This window comes from Hyla sarda, chromosome 8 (assembly GCF_029499605.1).
Source record: "Hyla sarda isolate aHylSar1 chromosome 8, aHylSar1.hap1, whole genome shotgun sequence".
Taxonomy (NCBI): Eukaryota; Metazoa; Chordata; class Amphibia; order Anura; family Hylidae; genus Hyla; species Hyla sarda.
Window position 1 is genome coordinate 222,191,127 of NC_079196.1, and position 24,530 is coordinate 222,215,656.

At 42.7% G+C, this 24,530-nt stretch overlaps 2 protein-coding genes across 6 annotated transcripts in view; one reads left to right on the forward strand and one right to left on the reverse strand.

Annotated features, from left to right (window-relative positions):
* The first annotated feature begins 441 nt into the window (after positions 1-441).
* Positions 442-13,728, forward strand: ANTKMT (adenine nucleotide translocase lysine methyltransferase). 4 transcript variants are annotated; one of them, XM_056534575.1, is made up of 7 exons: positions 442-538; positions 2,788-2,909; positions 6,700-6,860; positions 6,956-7,060; positions 7,134-7,274; positions 10,617-10,667; positions 12,219-13,728. In XM_056534575.1, the coding sequence occupies exons 2-7, from the start codon at positions 2,825-2,827 to the stop codon at positions 12,405-12,407; spliced, it is 732 nt and encodes a 243-aa protein (XP_056390550.1). In that variant the 5' UTR covers positions 442-538; positions 2,788-2,824; the 3' UTR covers positions 12,408-13,728. The 4 variants fall into 4 exon arrangements, with proteins under 4 accessions (XP_056390550.1, XP_056390553.1, XP_056390551.1 ...); XM_056534578.1 differs by lacking the exons at positions 442-538; positions 2,788-2,909 and adding an exon at positions 2,926-2,942; XM_056534576.1 differs by lacking the exons at positions 442-538; positions 2,788-2,909 and adding an exon at positions 2,969-2,998.
* A 1,454-nt stretch (positions 13,729-15,182) lies between these two features.
* Positions 15,183-24,530, reverse strand: part of CCDC78 (coiled-coil domain containing 78) — a 70,610-nt gene continuing 61,262 nt past the window's right edge. For both annotated transcript variants that reach the window (XM_056536804.1, XM_056536805.1), the window contains exons 14-15: positions 16,839-16,939; positions 15,183-15,757 (exon numbers count right to left, since the gene is read on the reverse strand). In XM_056536804.1, the coding sequence (XP_056392779.1) occupies positions 15,634-15,757; positions 16,839-16,939 (225 nt within the window). In that variant the 3' untranslated portion in view covers positions 15,183-15,633. The remainder of the gene's footprint in view (positions 15,758-16,838; positions 16,940-24,530) is intronic.

Below are 24,530 nucleotides of genomic sequence, written 5' to 3' on the forward strand. Positions count from 1 at the left end.
GCTCCATTTTATTTTTTTTAGGGCATTGTGTGTACTGTAGAGGACCCTGAAGAAGCTTCTTTCCTCTACATAGACCAGTGTTTCCCAACGAGGGTGCCCCCAGCTGTTGCAAAACTACAACTCCCAGCATGCTCGGACAGCGAAAGGCTGGAGGTAGACAGTGATTACAGCTCCCAGCAGATCTTTATTACTTTTATATGTAAGGATTTGCTTTATCTATATTACTTATCTACTTATTTTTCTTTAATCCTCACTTTTTCCTATTTTTGGATGACATTTTGGTGGCTTCAGAACCAATTACCAGGTTTCCATAGAGTTATGGTCTCAACATACAATGGTTTCAACATACAATGGTCGTCCGGGAACCTGTAACTTGTAACTTGCCTATTAGAAAATCACTCGGAGACAGGGTACTGCCCAGAGACTTACCCATCTTTGCCATCTCACACCCTTAGATATGAGCTTCGCCAGGACATCATCCTGTAGCAATATCGGAATGTGTTTTGTAATGATGATCTTTACTTGATTGAAGCTCCGACTAAAAAGTGTACAAAATGTGGGAACAGGTGAGGACATGTTTTTTTGTTATGATTTTTAACTGATGGCGAATCTAAGTATTGATCTCTCGTTTTGGCTTATGCAAAGTTTGTTGCTCTATTTAAAGGGGTATTCCAGGCAAAAACTTTTTTTTATATATCAACTGGCTCCGGAAAGTTAAACAGATTTGTAAATTACTTCTATTAAAAAATCTTAATCCTTCCAATAGTTATTAGCTTCTGAAGTTGAGTTGTTGTTTTCTGTCTAACTGCTTTCTGATGACTCACGTCCCGGGAGCTGTGCAGTTCCTATGGGGATATTCTCCCATCATGCACAGCTCCCGGGACGTGACATCATCATTGAGCAGTTAGACAGAAAACTTCAGAAGCTAATAACTATTGGACGGATTAAGATTTTTTAATAGAAGTAATTTACAAATCTGTTTAACTTTCCGGAGCCAGTTGATATATAAAAAAAAAGTTTTTGCCTGGAATACCCCTTTAATGTAGCATAATCATATCCTCTGTCTCTAAGTCTCAAAGTGATATCTGTGCTCGACTGCTGGTAAATGCCTCCTGGGAGGATGCCCTTTTGGCCCTGATGTATATTCCCCTATTGGCAGATTTCTGGTGGTTTGCTTAGGGTGGCCACTATGAGCATGGAGAATACTATTACCAGCAGTCGACTTACGGAACATCTTTGTTTCTATTTTCTGGGCGATACAGTCACCTATCAAAGAGATATCCAACAAATCAATTTGTTGTGTTTCCACATGAATAGTGAAATGGAGGTTCATGTCATTGTCATCACAAAAAGAAACAAAATCAGTGGCGTCCTCTCCCAGTCCCTGGCATATTAGGAGGTTGTCTATATATCTTCCGCACCAAATGATGTTATGTTGGTACAGATTAGAATCTGCATATAGACGTCCCTCCTCCCAATACGACTTGTACAGGTTTGCCAGGGACGGGGAGAACTTCGGGCTCATAGGAAATCCAGTGGCCTGGAGGAAAAATAAACCATTAAATGAGAATTAGTTATATCTTAGCAGAAAAGTTAATATGTCCAAAATGTATTCCTTTAGGCATATACTGTAATTGGTGTATATATTTAAATGATGCCTTATAGCTATAACCGCCTTGTCATGTTGTATACAGCTATATAGTGACATCACATCGCACGCTACCCACGATTCCCATTTCATAGGTCCTACAGCATTTAGTAAGGATTTGGTATCCTTAATATACCCAGGGGTACTACATACCAATGGTTGCACCATGTGGTCAAGCCCGGCGTTCTAAAAGGGAATCCGCGCTACTATAGGAGGCTGCGGAGGAGGAAAACTATTCTTATGAGTTTTTGGGAGGTGTGGAATACTGGTGTTTTGAATACTGCACGCACAGCTCGTATTCCTTTTCTCCAGGAATAGGCTTTGGGTGCAACTCTGTAGCATTCAGAATTACCATCACCTCTGATCTGGAGTTGACGTCTTGTTGATGTTACATCAGTTCCGGTTTTGGGAAGCCGGGAAGTGGACTTGCAATAAGGTGTGGTTTTCATTTTCCACTCCCTTGTTAGTTGGTATCTTTGCCATGATTAAGAGCTTAGGCTCGAAACGCGTCTGTGTTTCACTCCTATGTTTTAGAGTGACATGTCACTTTCCGTTTTTTACTGAAAGATCCTATTTTTAATATGTAGAATTAAACACTAAGTTTTATTGGACCTTTTCCACTGGAAGATGGACCCTTCACTTTCTACATGTCCTATGTCTACGGGGGAATAGCGGTTCCCTGCATCCATGCTTCGGGACCCTACACCAGTGCCTGCTGCGGTACATAGTGGTGAGCGGATCCATGATTGTTTCTTTTTCGTTATTGTTGCTATTGCCGTTTACTGGATCGCGCTTCCACACAACACAAGGAGTGGACGGTTACATACCTTACATTTTATCTAGTCCTTGTTTTATGACTACAGCGCTGTTTACTGTTATTGAACATATATTTGATGGTTCACAAAATATAATACAGTGTAAAATCACTATTCAATATGGATGACATGAATGACGCCATCTCGCTAACCGGTTCTCAAAACCTATCCTTATCGAGTGATCCTAATAGATGCATAAGAGTGGCCATCATATTTTCAGGAAACTGATGTTACAAAGGTTATGAAGAATGTCCTGCAGGTTGCTAGGCTGTGTAATGAATGGCAGAGAGACACCTATAAATATATTCACAATAACAATGAAATATACAATCATACATTACATTGTAACCTGCATTACATAATGATCTATGTGGAACTGAATGCGTCTGACGAGTTCCTGGCCGGTCAGCATTTTAGTGAGCGCACTTCCTGCTCCGTTGGCTCAGGTATGTGGGATGAGACGCTCTGTAGTTGCTATGGTGATACAATAGGGGCATAGATAAGGGGCAGCTGGATAGACAAGACTGCAGTCAGCGTGCGCGGGGGATTGTGGGAGTGTATGGGCGGGAAACGGGCTGTAAATGACACAGAATCATCGTGACCTCTACGGTGTTGAGGGGCAATGGGTGGCGCAGTGCCCCTGGGGTTACATAGGACTGCAGGGAACAGTAACTGAGTACAGATAATGTTGTAGATGTGACCTGCAGTCCTATGTAACACCACAGATAACAGTGATAACTCTCTGAGTACAGATAATGTATAGATGTGACCTGCAGTCCTATGTAACACCACAGATAACAGTGATAACTCTCTGAGTACAGATAATGTATAGATGTGACCTGCAGTCCTATGTAACACCACAGATAACAGTGATAACTCTCTGAGTACAGATAATGTATAGATGTGACCTGCAGTCCTATGTAACACCACAGATAACAGTGATAACTCTCTGAGTACAGATAATGTAGTAGATGTGACCTGCAGTCCCATGTAACACCACAGATAACACAGTGATAACTCTCTGAGTACAGATAATGTATAGATGTGACCTGCAGTCCTATGTAACACCACAGATAACAGTGATAACTCTCTGAGTACAGATAATGTATAGATGTGACCTGCAGTCCTATGTAACACTACAGATAACACAGTGATAACTCTCTGAGTACAGATAATGTATAGCTGTGACCTGCAGTCCTATGTAACACCACAGATAACACAGTGATAACTCTCTGAGTACAGATAATGTAGTAGATGTGACCTGCAGTCCTATGTAACACCACAGATAACACAGTGATAACTCTCTGAGTACAGATAATATATAGATGTGACCTGCAGTCCTATGTAACACCACAGATAATGTATAGATGTGACCTGCAGTCCTATGTAACACCACAGATAACAGTGATAACTCTATGAGTACAGATAATGTATAGATGTGACCTGCAGTCCTATGTAACACCACAGATAACAGTGATAACTCTATGAGTACAGATAATGTATAGATGTGACCTGCAGTCCTATGTAACACCACAGATAACACAGTGATAACTCTCTGAGTACAGATAATGTATAGATGTGACCTGCAGTCCTATGTAACACCACAGATAACAGTGATAACTCTGAGTACAGATAATGTATAGATGTGACCTGCAGTCCTATGTAACACCACAGATAACACAGTGATAACTCTCTGAGTACAGATAATGTATAGATGTGACCTGCAGTCCTATGTAACACTACAGATAACACAGTGATAACTCTCTGAGTACAGATAATGTATAGATGTCACCTGCAGTCCTATGTAACACCACAGATAACAGTGATAACTCTCTGAGTACAGATAATGTAGTAGATGAAACCTGCAGTCCTATGTAACACCACAGATAACACAGTGATAACTCTCTGAGTACATATAATGTATAGATGTGACCTGCAGTCCTATGTAACACCACAGATAACAGTGATAACTCTCTGAGTATAGATAATGTAGTAGATGTGACCTGCAGTCCTATGTAACACCACAGATAACAGTGATAACTCTCTGAGTACAGATAATATATAGATGTGACCTGCAGTCCTATGTAACACCACAGATAACACAGTGATAACTCTCTGAGTACAGATAATGTATAGATGTGACCTGCAGTCCTATGTAACACCACAGATAACAGTGATAACTCTCTGAGTACAGATAATGTATAGATGTGACCTGCAGTCCTATGTAACACCACAGATAACACAGTGATAACTCTCTGAGTACAGATAATGTATAGATGTGACCTGCAGTCCTATGTAACACCACAGATAACAGTGATAACTCTCTGAGTACAGATAATGTATAGATGTGACCTGCAGTCCTATGTAACACCACAGATAACACAGTGATAACTCTCTGAGTACAGATAATGTATAGATGTGACCTGCAGTCCTATGTAACACTACAGATAACACAGTGATAACTCTCTGAGTACAGATAATGTATAGATGTGACCTGCAGTCCTATGTAACACTACAGATAACACAGTGATAACTCTCTGAGTACAGATAATGTATAGATGTGACCTGCAGTCCTATGTAACACCACAGATAACAGTGATAACTCTCTGAGTACAGATAATGTATAGATGTGACCTGCAGTCCTATGTAACACCACAGATAACACAGTGATAACTCTCTGAGTACAGATAATGTATAGATGTGACCTGCAGTCCTATGTAACACCACAGATAACACAGTGATAACTCTCTGAGTACATATAATATAGTAGAAGTGACCTGCAGTCCTATGTAACACCACAGATAACACAGTGATAACTCTCTGAGTACAGATAATGTATAGATGTGACCTGCAGTCCTATGTAACACCACAGATAACAGTGATAACTCTCTGAGTACAGATAATGTATAGATGTGACCTGCAGTCCTATGTAACACCACAGATAACAGTGATAACTCTCTGAGTACAGATAATGTATAGATGTGACCTGCAGTCCTATGTAACACCACAGATAACAGTGATAACTCTCTGAGTACAGATAATGTATAGATGTGACCTGCAGTCCTATGTAACACCACAGATAACACAGTGATAACTCTCTGAGTACAGATAATGTATAGATGTGACCTGCAGTCCTATGTAACACCACAGATAACAGTGATAACTCTCTGAGTACAGATAATGTATAGATGTGACCTGCAGTCCTATGTAACACCACAGATAACAGTGATAACTCTCTGAGTACAGATAATGTATAGATGTGACCTGCAGTCCTATGTAACACCACAGATAACACAGTGATAACTCTCTGAGTACATATAATATAGTAGAAGTCACCTGCAGTCCTATGTAACACCACAGATAACAGTGATAACTCTCTGAGTACAGATAATGTATAGATGTGACCTGCAGTCCTATGTAACACCACAGATAACACAGTGATAACTCTCTGAGTACAGATAATGTATAGATGTGACCTGCAGTCCTATGTAACACCACAGATAACACAGTGATAACTCTCTGAGTACAGATAATGTATAGATGTGACCTGCAGTCCTATGTAACACCACAGATAACACAGTGATAACTCTCTGAGTACAGATAATGTATAGATGTGACCTGCAGTCCTATGTAACACCACAGATAACACAGTGATAACTCTCTGAGTACAGATAATGTATAGATGTGACCTGCAGTCCTATGTAACACCACAGATAACACAGTGATAACTCTCTGAGTACAGATAATGTATAGATGTGACCTGCAGTCCTATGTAACACCACAGATAACACAGTGATAACTCTCTGAGTACATATAATATAGTAGAAGTGACCTGCAGTCCTATGTAACACCACAGATAACAGTGATAACTCTCTGAGTACATATAATATAGTAGAAGTGACCTGCAGTCCTATGTAACACCACAGATAACAGTGATAACTCTCTGAGTACAGATAATGTAGTAGATGTGACCTGCAGTCCTATGTAACACCACAGATAACACAGTGATAACTCTCTGAGTACAGATAATGTATAGATGTGACCTGCAGTCCTATGTAACACCACAGATAACATAGTGATAACTCTCTGAGTACAGATAATGTAGTAGATGTGACCTGCAGTCCTATGTAACACCACAGATAACACAGTGATAACCCTCTCAGTACAGATAATGTATTTGATCCATCCTGCAGTCCTATGTAACACCACAGTATCACACTCTGTTTCCCTTTGCAGGAATGGATGATGGTGTCCAGGACCCGGTGTCGGAGCTGGAGGGGCAGCGGTTGGGGGGCTGGGGGCTTCTGCAGATCGCCGGGGGCACCGGGCTGGCGGCCTACTCAGTCTGGGCGTTGGTGCTGATGCCCGGCTTCCGAAAAGTGCCCCTAAAATTACAGGTACATCCTTTATCCTTCAGGAGTGATGTTGCGATGATGTCACAGGCCTCCAGTGATCTGATTGGCTGGTGATGCCATCTCTCTCTCACACACAGGTGCCCTACATGCCAGCCAGTGCCAAACAAGTAGAGAATGTGATGACCCTGCTGAAGGGGCGGGCAGGAAAGATGGCGGACCTGGGTTCCGGGGACGGCAGAATCGTGAGACATATTTGCTTATTTACCATATGACGTATGTAGATACATGGATAGTCAGTGACTGGTTACCCTGCAGGTCCTGGAGGCCGCCAGGAGGGGGTTCCATCCCGCCGTGGGGTACGAGCTGAACCCGTGGCTGCTGCGCCTGTCCTACTTCTACGCCTGGAGGTCAGGTTACCATCGGAGGGTCACTTACTTACGAGAGGACCTGTGGAAGGTAAAACCTGCCGGCTAACACTGCTTGCTGTCAGTGAATGGAATCAGCTTTGTGGTTAAGGCTGCGTTTCCCAACTAGTGTGCCTCCAGCTGTTGCAAAACTACAACTCCCAGCATGCCCGGACAGCCAACGGCTGTCCGGGCATGCTGGGAGTTGTAGTTTTGCAATATACTTAATATGCTTAACCCCTTAAGGACTCAGGGTTTTTCAGTTTTTGCACTTTCGTTTTTTCCTCCTTACCTTTTAAAAATCATAACCCTTTCAATTTTGCACCTAAAAATCCATATTATGGCTTATTTTTGGTGTCGCCAATTCTACTTTGCAGTGACATTAGTCATTTTACCCAAAAATTCACGGCGAAACGGAAAACAAAATCATTGTGCGACAAAATCGAAGAAAAAACGCCATTTTGTAACTTTTGGGGGCTTTCGTTTCTACGCAGTGCATATTTCGGTAAAAATGACACCTTATCATTATTCTGTAGGTCCATACGGTTAAAATGATCCCCTACTTATATAGGTTTGATTTTGTCGCACTTCTGGAAAAAATCATAACTACATGCAGGAAAATTTATACGTTTAAAAATGTCATCTTCTGACCCCTATAACTTTATATTTTTCCACGTACAGGGCGGTATGAGGACTCATTTTTTGCGCCGTAAAGTTTTTATCGGTATGATTTTTGTTTTGATCGGACTTTGTGATCACTTTTTATTCATTTTTTAATGGTATAAAAAGTGACCCAAAATGCGCTTTTTTTACTTTGGAATTTTTGCGCGTACGACATTGACCGTGTGGTTTAATTAACGATATATTTTTATAGTTCGAACATTTACGCACGTGGCGATACCACATATGTTAATTTTTTTTTACGCTGTTTTCTTTTTTTTATGGGAAAAGGGGGTGATTCAAACTTTTATTAGGGAAGGGGTTAAATGACCTTTATTAACACTTTTTTTTTTACTTTTTCTTTGCAGTGTTATAGGTCCCATAGGGACCTATAACACTGCACACACTGATCTCTTATACTGATCATTGTTATCCCATAGGGACCTATAACACTGCACACACTGCAGTGCTATAGGACGTAAATATACGTCCTGCGTCGTTAAGGGGTTAAAGGGGTATTCCGGGAAAAAACTTTATTTTTTTTTTTTTTTTTTTTTTTAATATATCAACTGGCTCCAGAAAGTTAAACAGATTTGTAAATTACTTCTATTAAAAAATCATAATCCTTCCAGTACTTATCAGCTGCTGAAATTGAGAAATTGTTCTTTTCTGTCTAACTGCTCTCTGATGACACCTGTCTCGGGAGCTGTCCAGAGTAGGAGCAAAGATGTCAAGCAGAGAGCACTGTTGTCAGACAGAAAAGAACAACTCAACTTCAGCAGCTGATAACTATTGGAAGCATTAAGATTTTTTAATAGAAGGAATTTACAAATCTGTTTAACTTTCTGGAGCCAGTTGATCTAAAAAAAAAAAAAAATTTTTCCTGGAATACCTCTTTAAAATTGTCCTATAACTTTTTTTATTTTTCTCGTATTTATCAATAATGTCATATTTGAATAGTTTTATTTTTATTCCATTTTTTTTTTTTCATTTTCATTTTGAATTTTTTTTTTATTTGTAGGTGAGGGGCGTTTTTTTTTTAATTAAAAAAAAAAATATATTTTTATTTTATTTATTTACATTTTTTTAAGTCCATTAAGTCCACATAGGGGTCTTGTATATGCAATCATTAATTAATTTTAATAAAAGTTGAATTTACTTAATTAATACATTATTTGTCAATTAAGTAATTAATTTTAACTAAAAATGATTAATACTTTTATGTGCAAGAAAAATAGTTAATTTTTTTTTCTTGTAATAAATAAATGTAATTTATTTAAATAAAATTTTAATTTATGGAATTAATTAGTCAATTTAAAATAAATGAATTTTAATTTAATTTTAATCATTAATACTTTTATACGCCATCATTAAATCATTTTAATATGTTAATAATTTAATAATTCATTTTACATTTGATTTTATGAATTTTTTTAATTCAATTGATTGATTCATTTTAATTCAGTTTTAATCGTTAATACTTTTCTAGGCAATCGTTAATTCATTTTAATTATTTCATTTAATAATTATGTTATTTTCATTCAATTTATTAATGAAGTTTGTATAATTTTAATCATTGCTACTTTTATAAGCAATCATTATTTCTGAATAATTAATCGATTAATAATCTGAATCAATTAATACATTGCATCAGACTAGGTGAGGAGAACTCCGGCTTCTAGGGAAACCGATCGCCCCCCCCCCCCAAATATATTGCTGGGATGCCAATTGGGCAGGGTGACTGACTGTCAGGCTCTTAAAGGGGTACTCCGGTGGAAAACTTTTTTTTTTATTATTTTTTTTTTTAAATGAACCGGTGCCTGAAAGTTAAACAGATTTGTAAATTACTTCATAAAAAAAAATCCTTACCCTTCCAGTACTTTTTAGCAGCTGTATGCTACAGAGGAAATTCTTTGCTTTTTGAATTTCTCTTTTTGTCTTGTCCACAGTGCTCTCTGCTGACACCACTGTACGTGTCAGGAACTGTCCAGAGTAGCATAGGTTTGCTATGGGGATTTTCTCCTGCTCTGGACAGTTCCTGATACGGGCATCAGGTGTCAGCAGAGAGCACTGTGGACAAGACAAAAAATAAAAATTCAAAAAGAAAATAATTTCCTCTGTAGCATACAGCTGCTAAAAAGTACTGGAAGGGTAAAGATTTTTTTTATAGAAGTAATTTACAAATCTGTTTAACTTTCTGGCACCAGTTGATTTAAAAAAAAAAAAAAAAAAAAAAAAAATTCCACCGGAGTACCCCTTTAAGTACCGAGATCGATACTGATCACTGCAATTAAAAGATTGATGGCATCATCGGCGGGATCGCCAATGTTCCTCATTGACTGTGAGTGCACGGCCGCTGAAAGCAACCATCACAGTCTATAAAGCAAGCGCAGATCCTGTACTCACTTAATAGTCGGAATGCTGCTTGCTTTCCAAAAACAGCACCACATCTGTCCTCAGGTTGCATGTGGTATTGCATCTTAAAATCATGGGAGTGGGCCACATAAGACTTACATCACTGATGGTTACACTATCTGCAACATCAGTGGTCTCCAAACTGTGGCCCTCCAGATGTTGCAAAACTACAACTCCCAGCATGCCCGGACAGCCAACGGCTGTCCGGGCATGCTGGGAGTTGTAGTTTTGCAACATCTGGAGGGCCACAGTTTGGAGTCCACTGATCTAGAGCATGTAACAACCCACCAAGTAATAACATGATGTCCTCCCCACACAGGTGAAGCTACACGACTGTGACAACATCTCCATATTTTTGGCCCCCAGCGTGGTAAGTGGCCCCCGCACCGATAGGCACGACCTTTAAAGGGGTACTCCGGTGGAAAACGTTTTATTTTTTATGAACTGGTGCCAGAAAGTTAAACAGATTTGTAAATTACTTTTATTAAAAAATCTTAATCCTTCCAGTACTTATAAGCTGCTGAATACTAAAGAGGATTTTTTTTTCTTTTTGGAACACAGTGCTCTCTGCTGACACCTCTGTCCATTTTAGGAACTGTCCAGAGCAGCATACGTTTGCTATGGGGATTTCCTCCTACTCTGGACAGTTCTTAAAATGGACAGAGGTGTCAGCAGAGAGCACTGTGGACAAGACAAAAAAGAAATTCAAAAAGAAAAGAATTTCCTCTGTAGCATACAGCTGCTGAAAAGTACTGGAAGGATAAAGTTTTTTTTAATAGAAGTCATTTACAAATCTATTTAACTTTCTGGCACCAGTTGATTTAAAAATAAATAAATAAATGTTTTCCAACGGAGTACCCCTTTAAAGGGGTACTACCGTGGAAAACTTTTTTTTTAAATCAACTGGTGCTAGAAAGTTAAACAGATTTGTAAATCACTTCTATTTAAAAAATCTTAATCCTTCCAGTACTTTTTAGGGGCTGTATATTAAAGAGAAATCCAAAAAAAGAAATGCATTTCCTGTGATGTCCTGACCACAGTGCTCTCTGCTGACCTCTGCTGTCCATTTTAGGAACTGGAGAAAATCCCCATAGCAAACATATGCTTCTCTGGACAGTTCCTAAAATGGACAGAGGTGTCAGCAGAGAGCACTGTGGTCAGGACATCACAGGAAATGCATTTCTTTTTTGGATTTCTCTTTAGTATACAGCCCCTAAAAAGTGCTGGAAGGATTAAAGGGGTACTCCGGTGAAAACCTTTTTTCTTTTAAATCAACTGGTGGCAGGAAGTTAAACATATTTGTAAATTACTTCTATTAAAAAATCTTAATCCTTCCAGTACTTATAAGCTGCTGAATGCTACAGAGGAAATTCCTTTCTTTTTGGAACACTGATGACATCACGAGCACAGTGCTCTCTGCTGACATCTCTGTCCATTTTAGCAACTGTGCATAGCAGATGTATGCTAAGGGCAGCATGGTGGCACAGTGGTTAGCACTGCTGCCTTGCAGTGCTGGGGACTTGGGTTCAAATCCCACTAAGGACAACATTAAATAAAGCGTCATTATTATTATAATAACGTCAGCAGAGAGAACTGTGCTCGTGATGTCATCAGAGAGCATTCCAAAAAGAAAAGAATTTCCTCTGTAGTATTCAGCAGCTAATAAATACAGGAAGGATTAAGATTGTTTAATAGAAGTAATTTACAAATATGTTTAACTTTCTGCCACAAGTTGATTTAAAAGAAAAAAGGTTTTCACGGGAGTACCCCTTTAAGATTTTTTAATAGAAGTGATTTACAAATCTGTTTAACTTTCTGGCACCAGTTGATTTAAAAAAAAAAAAAAAAAACTTTTCCACCGGAGTACCCCTTTAATATCTATATGTGTGTATATGGATTATAATGCTATTTTTGCTTACAGTTGGCATTGCTGGAGGACAAGATGCTGGCAGAGCTGCCTAGAGATGCCCGAGTGGTGACGGGACGGTTTCCGCTACCCACATGGTTGCCCAGTGACATCCTCGGCGAGGGCATTGACCGAGCCTGGGCCTATGATGTTAGGACTGTACGGCAAGCTGTGAGGACCAAAGAACTGGGCACAGAAGTGTGACCATAATAGAGGCTGGATGTCCTGAACCAATAAGGGTTATTTATGGGCGTGTTGATCGTTGTCCCTGGAAACAGTCAGCAAGCTTGTCAGTGGGCACTCACCTATGAAGAGGGGCACTTATGTTTAGACTGCGTTCACACGGCCGTCTCGCCCCTTCCCTTTCTTCTCTCGTCGAAAATAAAAACGGACAATAACGGATGAAAACGGATGTTATCCGTTTGTATCCATTTGGATCCGTTATTGTTCAGTTTATAAACCTAAAAATTTTTTTTTTTGTTCTGAGCATGCTCAGAAGTAAAAACGGATAAAAAAAAAAACCGATTGAACAAAAGGATGCAAACGGATGACATTAAAGGCTCATCCGTTTTCCATAGACTTCAATATTAAATTTACTGTATCCGTTTTTTTGACGGAAGAAAAAAATACTACATGTGCCGTTTTTTTCTGCCATCAAAAAAACGGAAATGAGCACAGATGGGTACAAACAGATGTAAACGGATTGTAAAAAAAAGTCTATTGACATGAATGGGATTTTTTTTTTAAACGTTTTTAATCCGTTTACAGCCTGCAAGAACGGAACCGAATAAAAAAACGGGGACAGACGGCCGTGTGAGCGCCCCCTTTTATATATATATATATATATATATATATATATATATATATATATCTTTAGATGACTGTACAATGCTGGGAGATTTTAGCTGTGAAGCCGCAGACTTATGAATGCAGCTCTGGGGTATGAAACAGGCTGTAATGTATTCTATGTATTTTATGTAATGTAAAATCTATATATCTGTTTTAGAGCATTTTATTGGTATATATATATATATATTTATTTATTTTATTTTTTTCAAAATGTAACATTTAAAGTTTAAGTTAACTCAAATGTAACTAACATTTTTGGCACAAATAAATGGTTCTGGTAAAGTTCTGTACGTTTTGATATTTGGTAGTTGTAAATTGATAGGATTATAGAGAAATGTCTCTGAAAATAAATGAGAATCCTTCATGTGTTACCTGTAATTCTAGATAAAAAAAATGATTACAGTGCACAGTCTTGCACAATAATCATTTTTTTGTTTCACAACAGCTGGAAGCTCATTGGCTGGGAAACACTATTCTAAATAAAAAATGATTATGGTGCAGGACTGTGCACTATAATTATTTTTCATCTAGAATTACAGGTACACTTCAAAGGGGACACTCCCACCGTTTAAAAACATATTCCATTAACTGAAGAGAATTGACCTTTAAAATGATAAAGGGTAAATTTATGTTTTTCTATTTTGCTTTGCAAACTGAAAGTCATTAAAGGGGTATTCCAAAGAATAGGGGAAAAGACGTCTGATTGCAGGGGTCCCGTCGCTGGGACCCCCGCGATCTCCTAGCAGCCCCCGGCATTCTGTGCTGGGCGCTGCTCTCGAGACGTGACATCACGAGGGGGTGTGGCCGTGACTTCACATCTCGGGAGCAGCGCCCAGCACAGAATGCCGGGGGCTGTTAGGAGATCGCGGGAGTCCCAGTGGCGGGACCCCTGCGATCAGACATCTTATCTCCTATCCAAAAGATGTCTAAGGCCAGAATACCCCTTTAAGAAAAAGATTAAAGTGTGCAGTCCAGCACTATAATCATTTTTAGGCTAGGATTACAGGTATACTTTAAAAGGGAATTCAAATGATTGAAACGTTTTGAACATGAATACCCCTTTAAAGTTTAAAGATATATCCCCCTACCCACAGGGTAGCGGTTACATGTCTGATCATGGTGGTGGGGGTTGGAATCCGACCTCTGGGACCCCCGCAATCTCCAGAAAGCAGCCCCAAATCTGACGCTGTCTGGAGCGTTGGGTCAACATGCACTAAATGGATTCTCTATGGAAGCGCCAGAGATACCTGAGTACAACGTTCGTGTATGTCTGGTACTCCCCAAAGACAATGCATGGAGCGCGTGCCAACCCCACCTCTCCATGCAGTGGAGATTTGGGGCACCAATCTAGAGATCGCGGGGGTCCCAGAGGTCGAACCCCCTGTGATCAGACACTTAACCCCTACCCCTGTTGGTAGGGGATATGTTTTTGAACTTTAAAAGGATATTCAAACGTTTTTAAACTTTTAAATACTGCCTTAAAGTATACCTGTAATTTCAGATGTAAAATGATTATAGTGCAGGCTTGTGCACTTTAATCATTTTTTAAATAACCTTCAATTTTCAAAGCAAAATAGAACCACATAAACTTACCGTTTATCTGTCATTTTAAAAGTAATTTTTTCAGTTTTGTTTACCATGAGGAAAAAAAGATCAAAGATGCTCTCCAGGCTCCTCCCCCTTTATGAGACTCCTCCCCTTTGCGTGCAGCCTCAGCCTCTTATTAATTCACCGGATGTATGGTTGCTTGTAGTTAAAGGGGTACTCCACTGGAAAACATTTTTTTTTTTAAATCAACAGATTTGTAAATTACTTCTATTAAAAAATCTTAAACCTTCCTGTACTTTTAAGCTGCTGTTATGATCCACAGGAAGTTCTTTTCTTTTTAAATTTCCTTTCTGCCTGACCACAGTGCTCTCTGCTGACACCTCTGTCCATTTTAGCAACTGTCCAGAGCAGGAGAGGTTTCCTATGGGGATTTGCTCCTACTCTGGACTGTTCCTAAAATGGGCAGAGGTGTCAGGAGAGAGCACTGTGGTCAGACAGAAAGGACATTCAAAAAGAAAAGAACTTCCTGTGGATGATAAAAGCAGCTGATAAGCACTGGAAGGATTAAGATTTTTTAATACAAGTAATTTACAAATCTGATTAACTTTCTGGCACCAGTTGATTTTAAACAAAATGTTTTCCAGCGGAGTACCCCTTTAATAATCTGTCCTGGGATGAAAATCGTCTCTCCATGGTACTGGGCTTATACATAGCAGCCAATTCCAACAAGCAGAGCTGCAGTATAAATCATGGGGGAGAGACTATATCTGCACGATGATAAGATTGGAGGTGGATTTTAGACGCCCAAAGCTTCTTTAGATAATAAATCGTTTTTTTTTTCTAAAGGCTTTTTGTGTAAAAATAAATATTGCTTTAATATACTTCTTAAAGTGATCGTAGAAATGATGAAGGGGTGGTCCTCCGACCCCAGATTAGAATACAAGCGTGAGACCTCCCATAGGTCATACAGCTTGAGTGATCAAGTCTGTGAAGAGTCCGATGTGCAGTACCGCTGACAGCCTGTAGAGGGTGATCACATCTCATGGCTGATTCTCCTCGGAGCTCGGATGAGCAGTGACTGGGGAGTGTCTGCGCTGAACGCTCTCTGACCGTCGTTGCCCAGAAGTTTCCGCAGTCGCATTATTTCCTGTTTATACCTGTGGATGGATATTATCAGCTCCGGGTTAAAGGGGTATTCCAGGAAAAAACTTTTTTTTTTACATATCAACTGGCTCTAGAAAGTTAAACAGATTTGTAAATTACTTCTATTAAAAAATCTTAATCCTTTCAGTACTTATGAGCTTCTGAAGTTGAGTTGTTCTTTTCTGTCTAAGTGCTCTCTGATGACACGTGTCTCGGGAACCGCCCAGTTTAGAAGAGGTTTGCTATGGAGATTTGCTGGGCGTTTCCCGAGACACATGTCATCAGAGAGCACTTAGACAGAAAAGAACAACTCAACTTCAGAAGCTCATAAGTACTGAAAGGATTAAGATTTTTTAATTGAAGTAATTTACAAATCTGTTTAACTTTCTGGAGCCAGTTAATATATATAAAAAGTTTTTTCCTGGATAACCCCTTTAAAGGGGTACTCCGGTGAAAAACTTTTTTTTTTTTTTTTTTAAATCAACTAGTGGCAGAAAGTTAACATCACGAGCACGGTGCTCTCTGCTGACATCTCTGTCCATTTTAGGTACTGTCCAGGGTAAAAGGAAATCCCCATAGCAAACATATGCTGTTCTGGACAGTTCCTAAAATGGACAGAGATGTCAGCAGAGAGCACTGTGCTCGTGATGTCAGCAGACAATTCTGTGTTTCAAAAATAAAATAATTTCCTCTGTAGTATTCAACAGCTAATAAGTACAGGAAGGATTAAGATTTTTTAATAGAAGTAATTTACAAATCTGTTTAACTTTCTGGCACCAGTTGATTTAAAAAAAAAAAAAAGTTTTTCACCGGAGTACTCCTTTAAGTATACAAAATGCCGGATGATATCAGCTCTGAAGCCTGCAGAATTGTGAATGCAGCTCTGGGGCTATAATACATAAATCACATTTGTTTATGGCCTTCTGTTCAGTAAGTTAGTGTTTCCCCAACCAGTGTGCCTCCAGCTGTTTCAAAACTACAACTCCCAGCATGCCCGGACAGCCGAAGGCTGTCCGGGCATGCTGGGAGTTGTAGTTTTGCAACAGCTGGAGGCACACTGGCTGGGAAACACTGCCTTATCCACTGCATCCTCACCTTCCTAAGTGCTTGTCCACATATTCCTGCAGTTCCGCCACCTGCTCCTCTGCCACCATGGCTCTCCCCAGCAGCTGACTCCTCTCCTTCTCCAAATCCTCCTAGGGAACCCAAGAAACAAAAAAACTCTTAAAGGGGTACTCCAGTGGAACACTTTTTTTTTTTTTAATCAACTGATGCCAGAAACAGATTTGTAAATTACTTCTATTAAAAAATCTTAATCCTTCCAGGACTTATTAGCAGCTGTATACTACAGAGGAAATTCTTTTATTTTTGGATTTCTTTTCTGTCACAATCACAGTGCTCTTTGCTGACACTCTTTTTATTAGAAAAATACAAAACTTATCAAATACAAAACACAAAGCAAGCTTAACCAGCTATAACATAAATAAGAAATACTCTAGAACCAAAAACAAAACCTCATAAACAAAACCCTGCCTAACCGGCCAGCCCAGCTTTACTGAGATACTAAAATACTAAGATATTAAAATATGCCCAAAATATCTAATCAAACACTCACACACTTACCGAAAATGAACATAAGAAAAATAAATAAATAAATAAAATAGCACAACTTGGCTTGTCAAAATATAAACATAAAAGTTATCATTATCCGACTATAACTCAAAACCATCCATACTTGGGAACACGCAACAAGAAAACTAAACAGAAACGTAGCAAGCGCACCTCAAAAAAAAAAAAATATATATATATATTATATTTTTTTTTTACTTTTTTTTAATATCTTTTCTTTCCTTTACATTTTTTATATTTTTTTAAATCTTTATACATATATATACATACATACAAACAAAAACTATAATAGTAATAATAATAATAATAATCATTAAAATAATCATATCACACATACATTCACTTACAAAACGTCCAAATTAACTGGATCCTCTATCCGGGACTAATGAAAATACCAAAGAAAACATAAAACAGACCAAATAACTGAAATAAACTAAATAAACCACATATCAACACAGCAACTGGTCCGGCTACCATAACGCTGAAACAATATGAAACAATATAGATATAACACAATATACACAATATACAAAATTACTAAATATACTATATAAATAAAATATAATATAAACAAAATATATGCACTACAGAAAACACCTACAAGATCAATAGAAAACCCTAGGAAAAACCCTACACTAAAACTGTACCCTCACCCACACCACCCCTCCTGTACATGGGTCAGAGTCCATACCGTTCTTACAGTTCACAAAGTCCAGTCCTTAACTGACCCATGTCAGGTCCCCCAAAGATGAACACCACCACCCACAAGCACACCCTCCCCACCTAGCACTCCTCCCAACCAACTTATACACAAACTTATACACACTGAACCACAACCCACTTTAGGCCCAAGTTTGGTCGCCTGTAAGCCCTTCATACCATATCAGCTTAAAAACAAAACAAAAAACTAGCGTGCACATGCATCAGCCCACCACCAGGGAGAAGGATGGCAGACTTGATACATTCAAAATAATTTTACACTCTTTCCCTAACTCCCCCTACAATTCTCCCTAATCCTATCCCTTCATTCAAACTAACCCTGTTCTCATCCTATCTCTGTCCCTCTGACACTGTCCCTAACCAAAATAAAGGTACTCTACCTAAAAGATCTAGTACCTAGGGCACATCAAAGGAAAACCCTCTCCATAGGAGAGAAGCCCTACTGGTACCAAGACTGCCATGCTCCAAAGACCTGATCTTCCCGAGGTCACCAGTGATGTTCCTACAGACCTCCACCTCGGAGAGGATTTTCTGTTGGGTCGACACTAAACACCGTGCATTCCACGTGTAGTACCTAACCACTAAACTGACTAAGAATAAAGTGCCCCGATCTCGGCCACCCAGGTTCCTGAATGCCCCATAAGCCCACTCCTGATAGGTAAGGCCGGCAAGTTGACTCCAGCCGATGGAAGCGCCCACCCTGTTGTAAACTCCTATATTAAAGGGACAATGAAGCAGGAAATGGTCCATGCTTTCCAGCGTGTCCCCACACTCTTCTCGGGGACATCCCCGGTCATCAGAGTTCCTACACTTCAAATTGTCCCTCACATATAGCTTCCCCTGAAAGCAGCGCCAGGCCAAGTCCCAAAACTTCTGGGGGATCCTTTTCATGTTTAAAAGAAACAACCCCACCCTCAGATCCCGACCTGGGCAGTCCCTGAGCGCCAGAGGCTTCTGGAAGTGGGTCAACAGAACCCGTTTGTCAAGGAACTGCCTTGACTGGGTCCTGATCTCCCACACTCCCAGACCCCACCGACGTATCGCCTTCAGAGTCGGGGTAGCGTAAGCCGGAAGATATCCATGAGCGTACGGAGGTCCTTCACTTGCCCTCCTGTCTCCCATTCCTGGAAGAAAGGCCGAAACCATTCCCTACAGGAGAGTACCCACGGAGAAGCCCTCTCTTTCCAGAGGTTTGAGATGTTAGCTTTCAAGAAGGTGTTGGTTAAGAACACCACAGGGTTTACCATAGATAAACCCCCTAGTCTCCTCGTGCGGTACGTAACCTCCCTCTTGACTAGGTTCATCCTGTTCCCCCATAACAGTTGGAAAAACAGGCTGTAGACCCTAGTGTAGTAAGCCTCTGGCAGGATACATACGCTGCCCAGATAGATAAGCAAGGGGAGCAGGTACGATTTGATCAGGTGTACCCTTTCCCTGAGAGTCATAGACCAACCCTTCCACTGGTCCACCTTCTGAGTGGCATCCTGGAGCTTACCATCCCAGTTTTTGGTGGGATAATCATCCTGGCCGAATATGATGCCCAACACTTTTGCTGACTCTTGGGGCCCTGGAAGGGTGTCCGGGAGATCAAACGTGGGATCTCCCCCTCCCAGCCAGAGACTCTCACACTTATCCCGGTTGATCTTAGACCCGGATGCCTCCGAGTAGCGGTCCACTTCCGACATCACCACATCGACCTCCTCTCGCGAGGACACGAAAATGGTGACATCGTCAGCGTACGCCACAACTCTCTGGGCGACATCCAGCTCTGCCAGGTTCATCCCGACTCCCGCCAACGGCCCACAATCTACCCTCCGGAAGAAGGGATCGATTGCGAACACGTATAACAGCGGGCTCAAAGGACAACCCTGACGAACTCCGGACCCCACCTCAAAAGAGCGGCCAGACCAACCGTTCACCAGTGGGAAACTCTCTGCCCCTGCATACAAGATCTTAAGCCAATTCACAAAAGTACTCGGTAAGCCATATCTCAGGAGGACGGACCAGAGGTACTCGTGGTTCACCCGATCAAACGCTTTGGCCTGATCCAGGGACAGCAAGTACCCCTTCCAGAAACCCTCACTACTCCTCTCCACTGCCTCCCTGACACTAAGGACCGCACTTAAGGTGCTTCGGCCTGGAACAGAGCAGTGCTGAGCTCCTGAAAGGAGCCGGGGTGCAAACTTCACCAGCCGATTAAACAGTATCTTGGCCAGAAGCTTCCTGTCCGTATTGAGAAGAGCTATGGGCCTCCAATTCTCAATACGGCTGGGATCTTTACCCTTTGATAGAAGAATCAGGGCTGACCTCCTCATTGACTTTGGCAGAGTGCCCGAGGAGAGACACTCATTGAATACCTCAGTCAAGAGGGGAGCTAAAGACTCCTTAAAGGTCCTGTACCACTCGGATGTTAAGCCATCCGGACCTGGCGACTTCTTAGGGGCGAGCCCCTCGATCGCCAGTCTCACTTCCTCTTCCCTGATTCCTTCTGCCAAAACATCAAGAGAGGGGTCTACCCCTGGCTCAGGAATGGTTTCAGCCAGGAAAGCCGACATCTTGTCTCGATCTAGATCCTTCCTCCCCAAGAGGTGCGAGTAGAAGGATCTGACGACCTCCAAGATCCCTGATCTGGACCGATTCAGAGATCCTGTACTATCAATCAGTCCTGAAATGACTTTACTACTCACTGACATCTTACAGTTTCTGTAAGGGTCGGGCGAGCGGTACTTCCCGAAATCCCTCTCAAAAACCAAAGATGCGTGCCTATCGTACTGACACCTCATCAGCAAGGATTTCACTCTGGAGATATCCTCCCGGCTACCTCCAGTCGAGACAAGGAGCTCGAGTTTCCTCCTCAGACCCTGATACAGGCGATACCTGTTCAGGGACCTGAGGCTCGAGAGCTGGCGGAAGAACCACGCAACCCGCTTCTTCTCCCACCACTCTGACTTACTACTACATAGGCCCAGTAAAGGTACCTGACTCTGAAGAAAATCCTCAAAGGACTGTCTTATCTCCGCTTCCTCCAGGAGGGACGAATTCAGCTTCCAATAACCTTTTCCCATCCGGGGGGTCTCTGAAACATTCAGGGAAAACAAAATCATACAGTGGTCGGAGAATTCCACCTCAACCACGGACACTGCGGAAGAGACTGCTTCCTCCTTTAAATAAAACCTATCTATCCTAGACCTGCAACTACCTTGATGATAGGTGAAACCCGTGTGGCCTGAGGGGCTCCGGATGTGGGCATCCTCTAGGCGAGCTTCTCTAGCTATGCTAATCAGTGCCACACTATCGCAAGTCAGCGGACCATTGGAGCCTCTCCTATCTTGGGACCTCGTAACATTATTGAAGTCCCCTCCAAAGATCACTTGCCGACTTGTAAAAAGAAAGGGCTTAATCCTCATAAAGAGATCTTTACGGCCCCGCTTAGTTTGTGGGGCGTAGATGTTAATGAGCCGGAGCTCTTGTCCCTTCATGAAGACATCTAAGATCAGGCACCTCCCCATTTCTAACTCAATAACCCGTCTGCATTCAACAGGAGCGGTAAAAAGGACCGCCACCCCACTATATGGCTCAGCCGCAAGAGACCAGTGGGAGGGACCGCGCCTCCACTCTCTTCTGGCTTTTACCAGGGAGGCTAGATCTGACAACCTGGTCTCTTGCAGATACAAAATGTCGGCTTCAACACAGCCGAGAAAATCAAAGGCTGCGAATCTAGCCGTATCAGACTTTATGCTGGCACAGTTAATAGATGCCAGTGTCAGTGGGGTGAGTGCCGCCATCCTGGGTGATTGAGTTAGATGGCCTCACCCTTTAAACCTTCTTCCTCTCCTTCCCTCCACCCCCATCTGAATCGGAGGAAGACCCTTTGCCTCTTTTTAAACTCAGGGATATATCCATCCCAGGATCTTTACCTCCAGCATCTGGTGTTACCTCTCCCCCTGAGGAAACTGCCCCAGAGGAAGGAGGCTCGGCACCTCCTGGAGGCCGCACTGCCTCCGGACCCTCGAGAAGAGGAGGGGAGATGGTATCCCCAAGGGCCTCATATCGATTTGAAAGGACGATCAGAGGGTCAGAGACTGAATTGTTCCTTCTATGGTCTGAGGCTACAACTGAAGAGGAGGACGGCGCTGCCTTACTCTTACCCTTCTTCCTCCTCTTCTTCTTTTCCTGGCCACCATTTACTGTCTGCCCCTCCTTCTCCTCCTCATCCACAGTTTCGGATTCAGAGGCATGACTGGAGGAAGGAGCATCTTGACCTTCTTCCCTACTCAGTCTCCCTATCTCCTCATCCAGTTCGGCCCCACCCAAAGCCTCAGAGTTATTCTGACCTCCTTCTGAGCCAGTGTCTGGAGTGGGACCCCGAGCTACCCCTGGCACCTGGGCATTCTCAAGGGCCCTCTCCAACCTGCGCTTCTCCTCTCGCCTCCGCATAGAGGGGGTCTTATGTTTTTCCTTCACTGGCTTTGGTGCCCCCTCTCCTCCACTAGTCCCCTCCCCCGCTGGGGCAACCGTTAGGCTCTCCCCAGCTGGGGCGGTCACAGTGTTGGAGAACGAGCGTGGACACCGGCTGAACGGGTGACCTAAGTCACCACACAAGTTACACCGAATCTGCCCACAGGTGGCCGCCAGATGACCCACCCCACAGCAGAGGGCGCATATCTGCTGAGTGCAGTTGGCACTAAAGTGGTTTGGGTCACCACACCTGTGACACAGCCTCGGCTGCCCCTGGTAGAAGATCTGAATCCTGTCGCGTCCCAGAAAGGCGGCCGAAGGGATGTGGGTGACCGTGTTCCCTGAACGCCTGAGACGAACGGAAAACGTCCAGGCCCCAGACCATATATTGTGCTCGTCAAACTTCTTCCGGGGGACGTCCGTCACCTCCCCGTACCTGCCCAGCCAGGTCATAATGTCATAACAAGAAAGTGACTCGTTACGGGTCAAAACGGTCACTTTCTTTACCATACTCTGGCGAGATACCGCTTTTACAGCGAAATCTCGCCATCCGGGCTCGTTTTTCATCAGCTCATAATTAGACCAAAAGAGATCTAGTCCTTCCGGCCTAACAAAGCTGACGTCAAACTCGGAGGAGCCGAAGGGGTGAATCAGGGCAAAGATGTCCCCAGCCCTGAAACCCATCTGGAAAAGAAGCTCCACCACCTTGCCCCTTTGGGGGCACGCATCTTCGCCTTTCCAGACCAAACGGGCCACATTCCTGCGACCTACCTCCTGCCCGTGTGTCTGGAGGGACCATACGGTCTCCCCATTCCTCTCTCGGAACGCTCCCAGACCATGTCTCTCCACCCAAAAAGACAGGTCCATCTCCTTTCCCTCTACCTGGAGCGTCCTTTCTCCTCTCTTTAGTGCCTCCAGGAGACGCCGTTGCAACTGACCTTCACCAGATGCAGGAGGTAAAGATCCTACTGAACCCCCAGCCGCCACACTTGCATAACTCCTGACGACCGGGGGGGCAGCCGGACCAGACACCGTCCCTACATCCCCGCCTAGGCCACCTGTACTGCCACAAAAGCCACTCTTATTCCTACCATCCACACCACTACTACTACTACTCTCATTCACACCACTACTCCTCCCATCTGCACCACTACCACTCCTCTCATTTACACCACTACCACCCCTCCTATTCACTCCACTATCACCACTCTTAATCACTTCACTGCCACTCCTCCCGATCACTCCACTACCACTCCTCCCATCTGCACCACTACCACTCCTCTCATTCACTCCACTATCACCACTCTCATTCACACCACTACCACTCCTCCCATCTGCACCACTACCACTGCCACATACACCCCTCTCATCCACAGCACTACCACTCCCATCTTTCACACACCTTGTATTAACATTGCTTTTATTGACAGTATTTTTGGGATCAGCAGCTGCTTCACCCACTACCTCTGGGCTGGCCTGGACATGCTTTAGCTTGGCCTTTTTGTACATTCTCAGGTCACCGGCGGCTGCCATTGTCGGCGACGCTGACTCCTCCTCCATTCGAGATGTCACCGCCGACATCACCTCCCGAAGCTGAGGCTGCCCCTCCGGGCGCACCTTCACCCCTCCTCCTACCACTGATGTGCAGGGACTCCCCTCTCTCACAGGGGAGATCCCTGCAGTGCCTGCGCCACACACTGTGCCCAACCGCACAGGCTCAGCAGCAGGTTCTGACACCTGGACGCTCCCCCCCCTCTCAGGGGAGTGCCCCGCAGCACCGACACTACTAGCAGCGCCCAGGGGACCGCCCCCCAAGCAGAAGATCTCACCACACACCTCAGGCGCCTGGACACTCCCCCCCCTCTCAGGGAAGTGCCCCGCAGGGCTAGTAACATTGCCCACAATACTCGGGGAACCGCTCCCCTTGCAAACTGCCGCATAACTATTGCCCACTATTAGCCTGTCCTGCTCTTCCCTACC

Bases quoted from the DNA above. Each gene is read 5' to 3' on its own strand.
- ANTKMT (XM_056534575.1), top strand. From the start codon at position 2,825: ATGATCTATGTGGAACTGAATGCGTCTGACGAGTTCCTGGCCGGTCAG. The intron at 7,061-7,133 runs GTGAGACATATT...GTTACCCTGCAG, and splicing joins GTTCCGGGGACGGCAGAATC to GTCCTGGAGGCCGCCAGGAG. The intron at 10,668-12,218 runs GTAAGTGGCCCC...TTTTGCTTACAG, and splicing joins TATTTTTGGCCCCCAGCGTG to TTGGCATTGCTGGAGGACAA.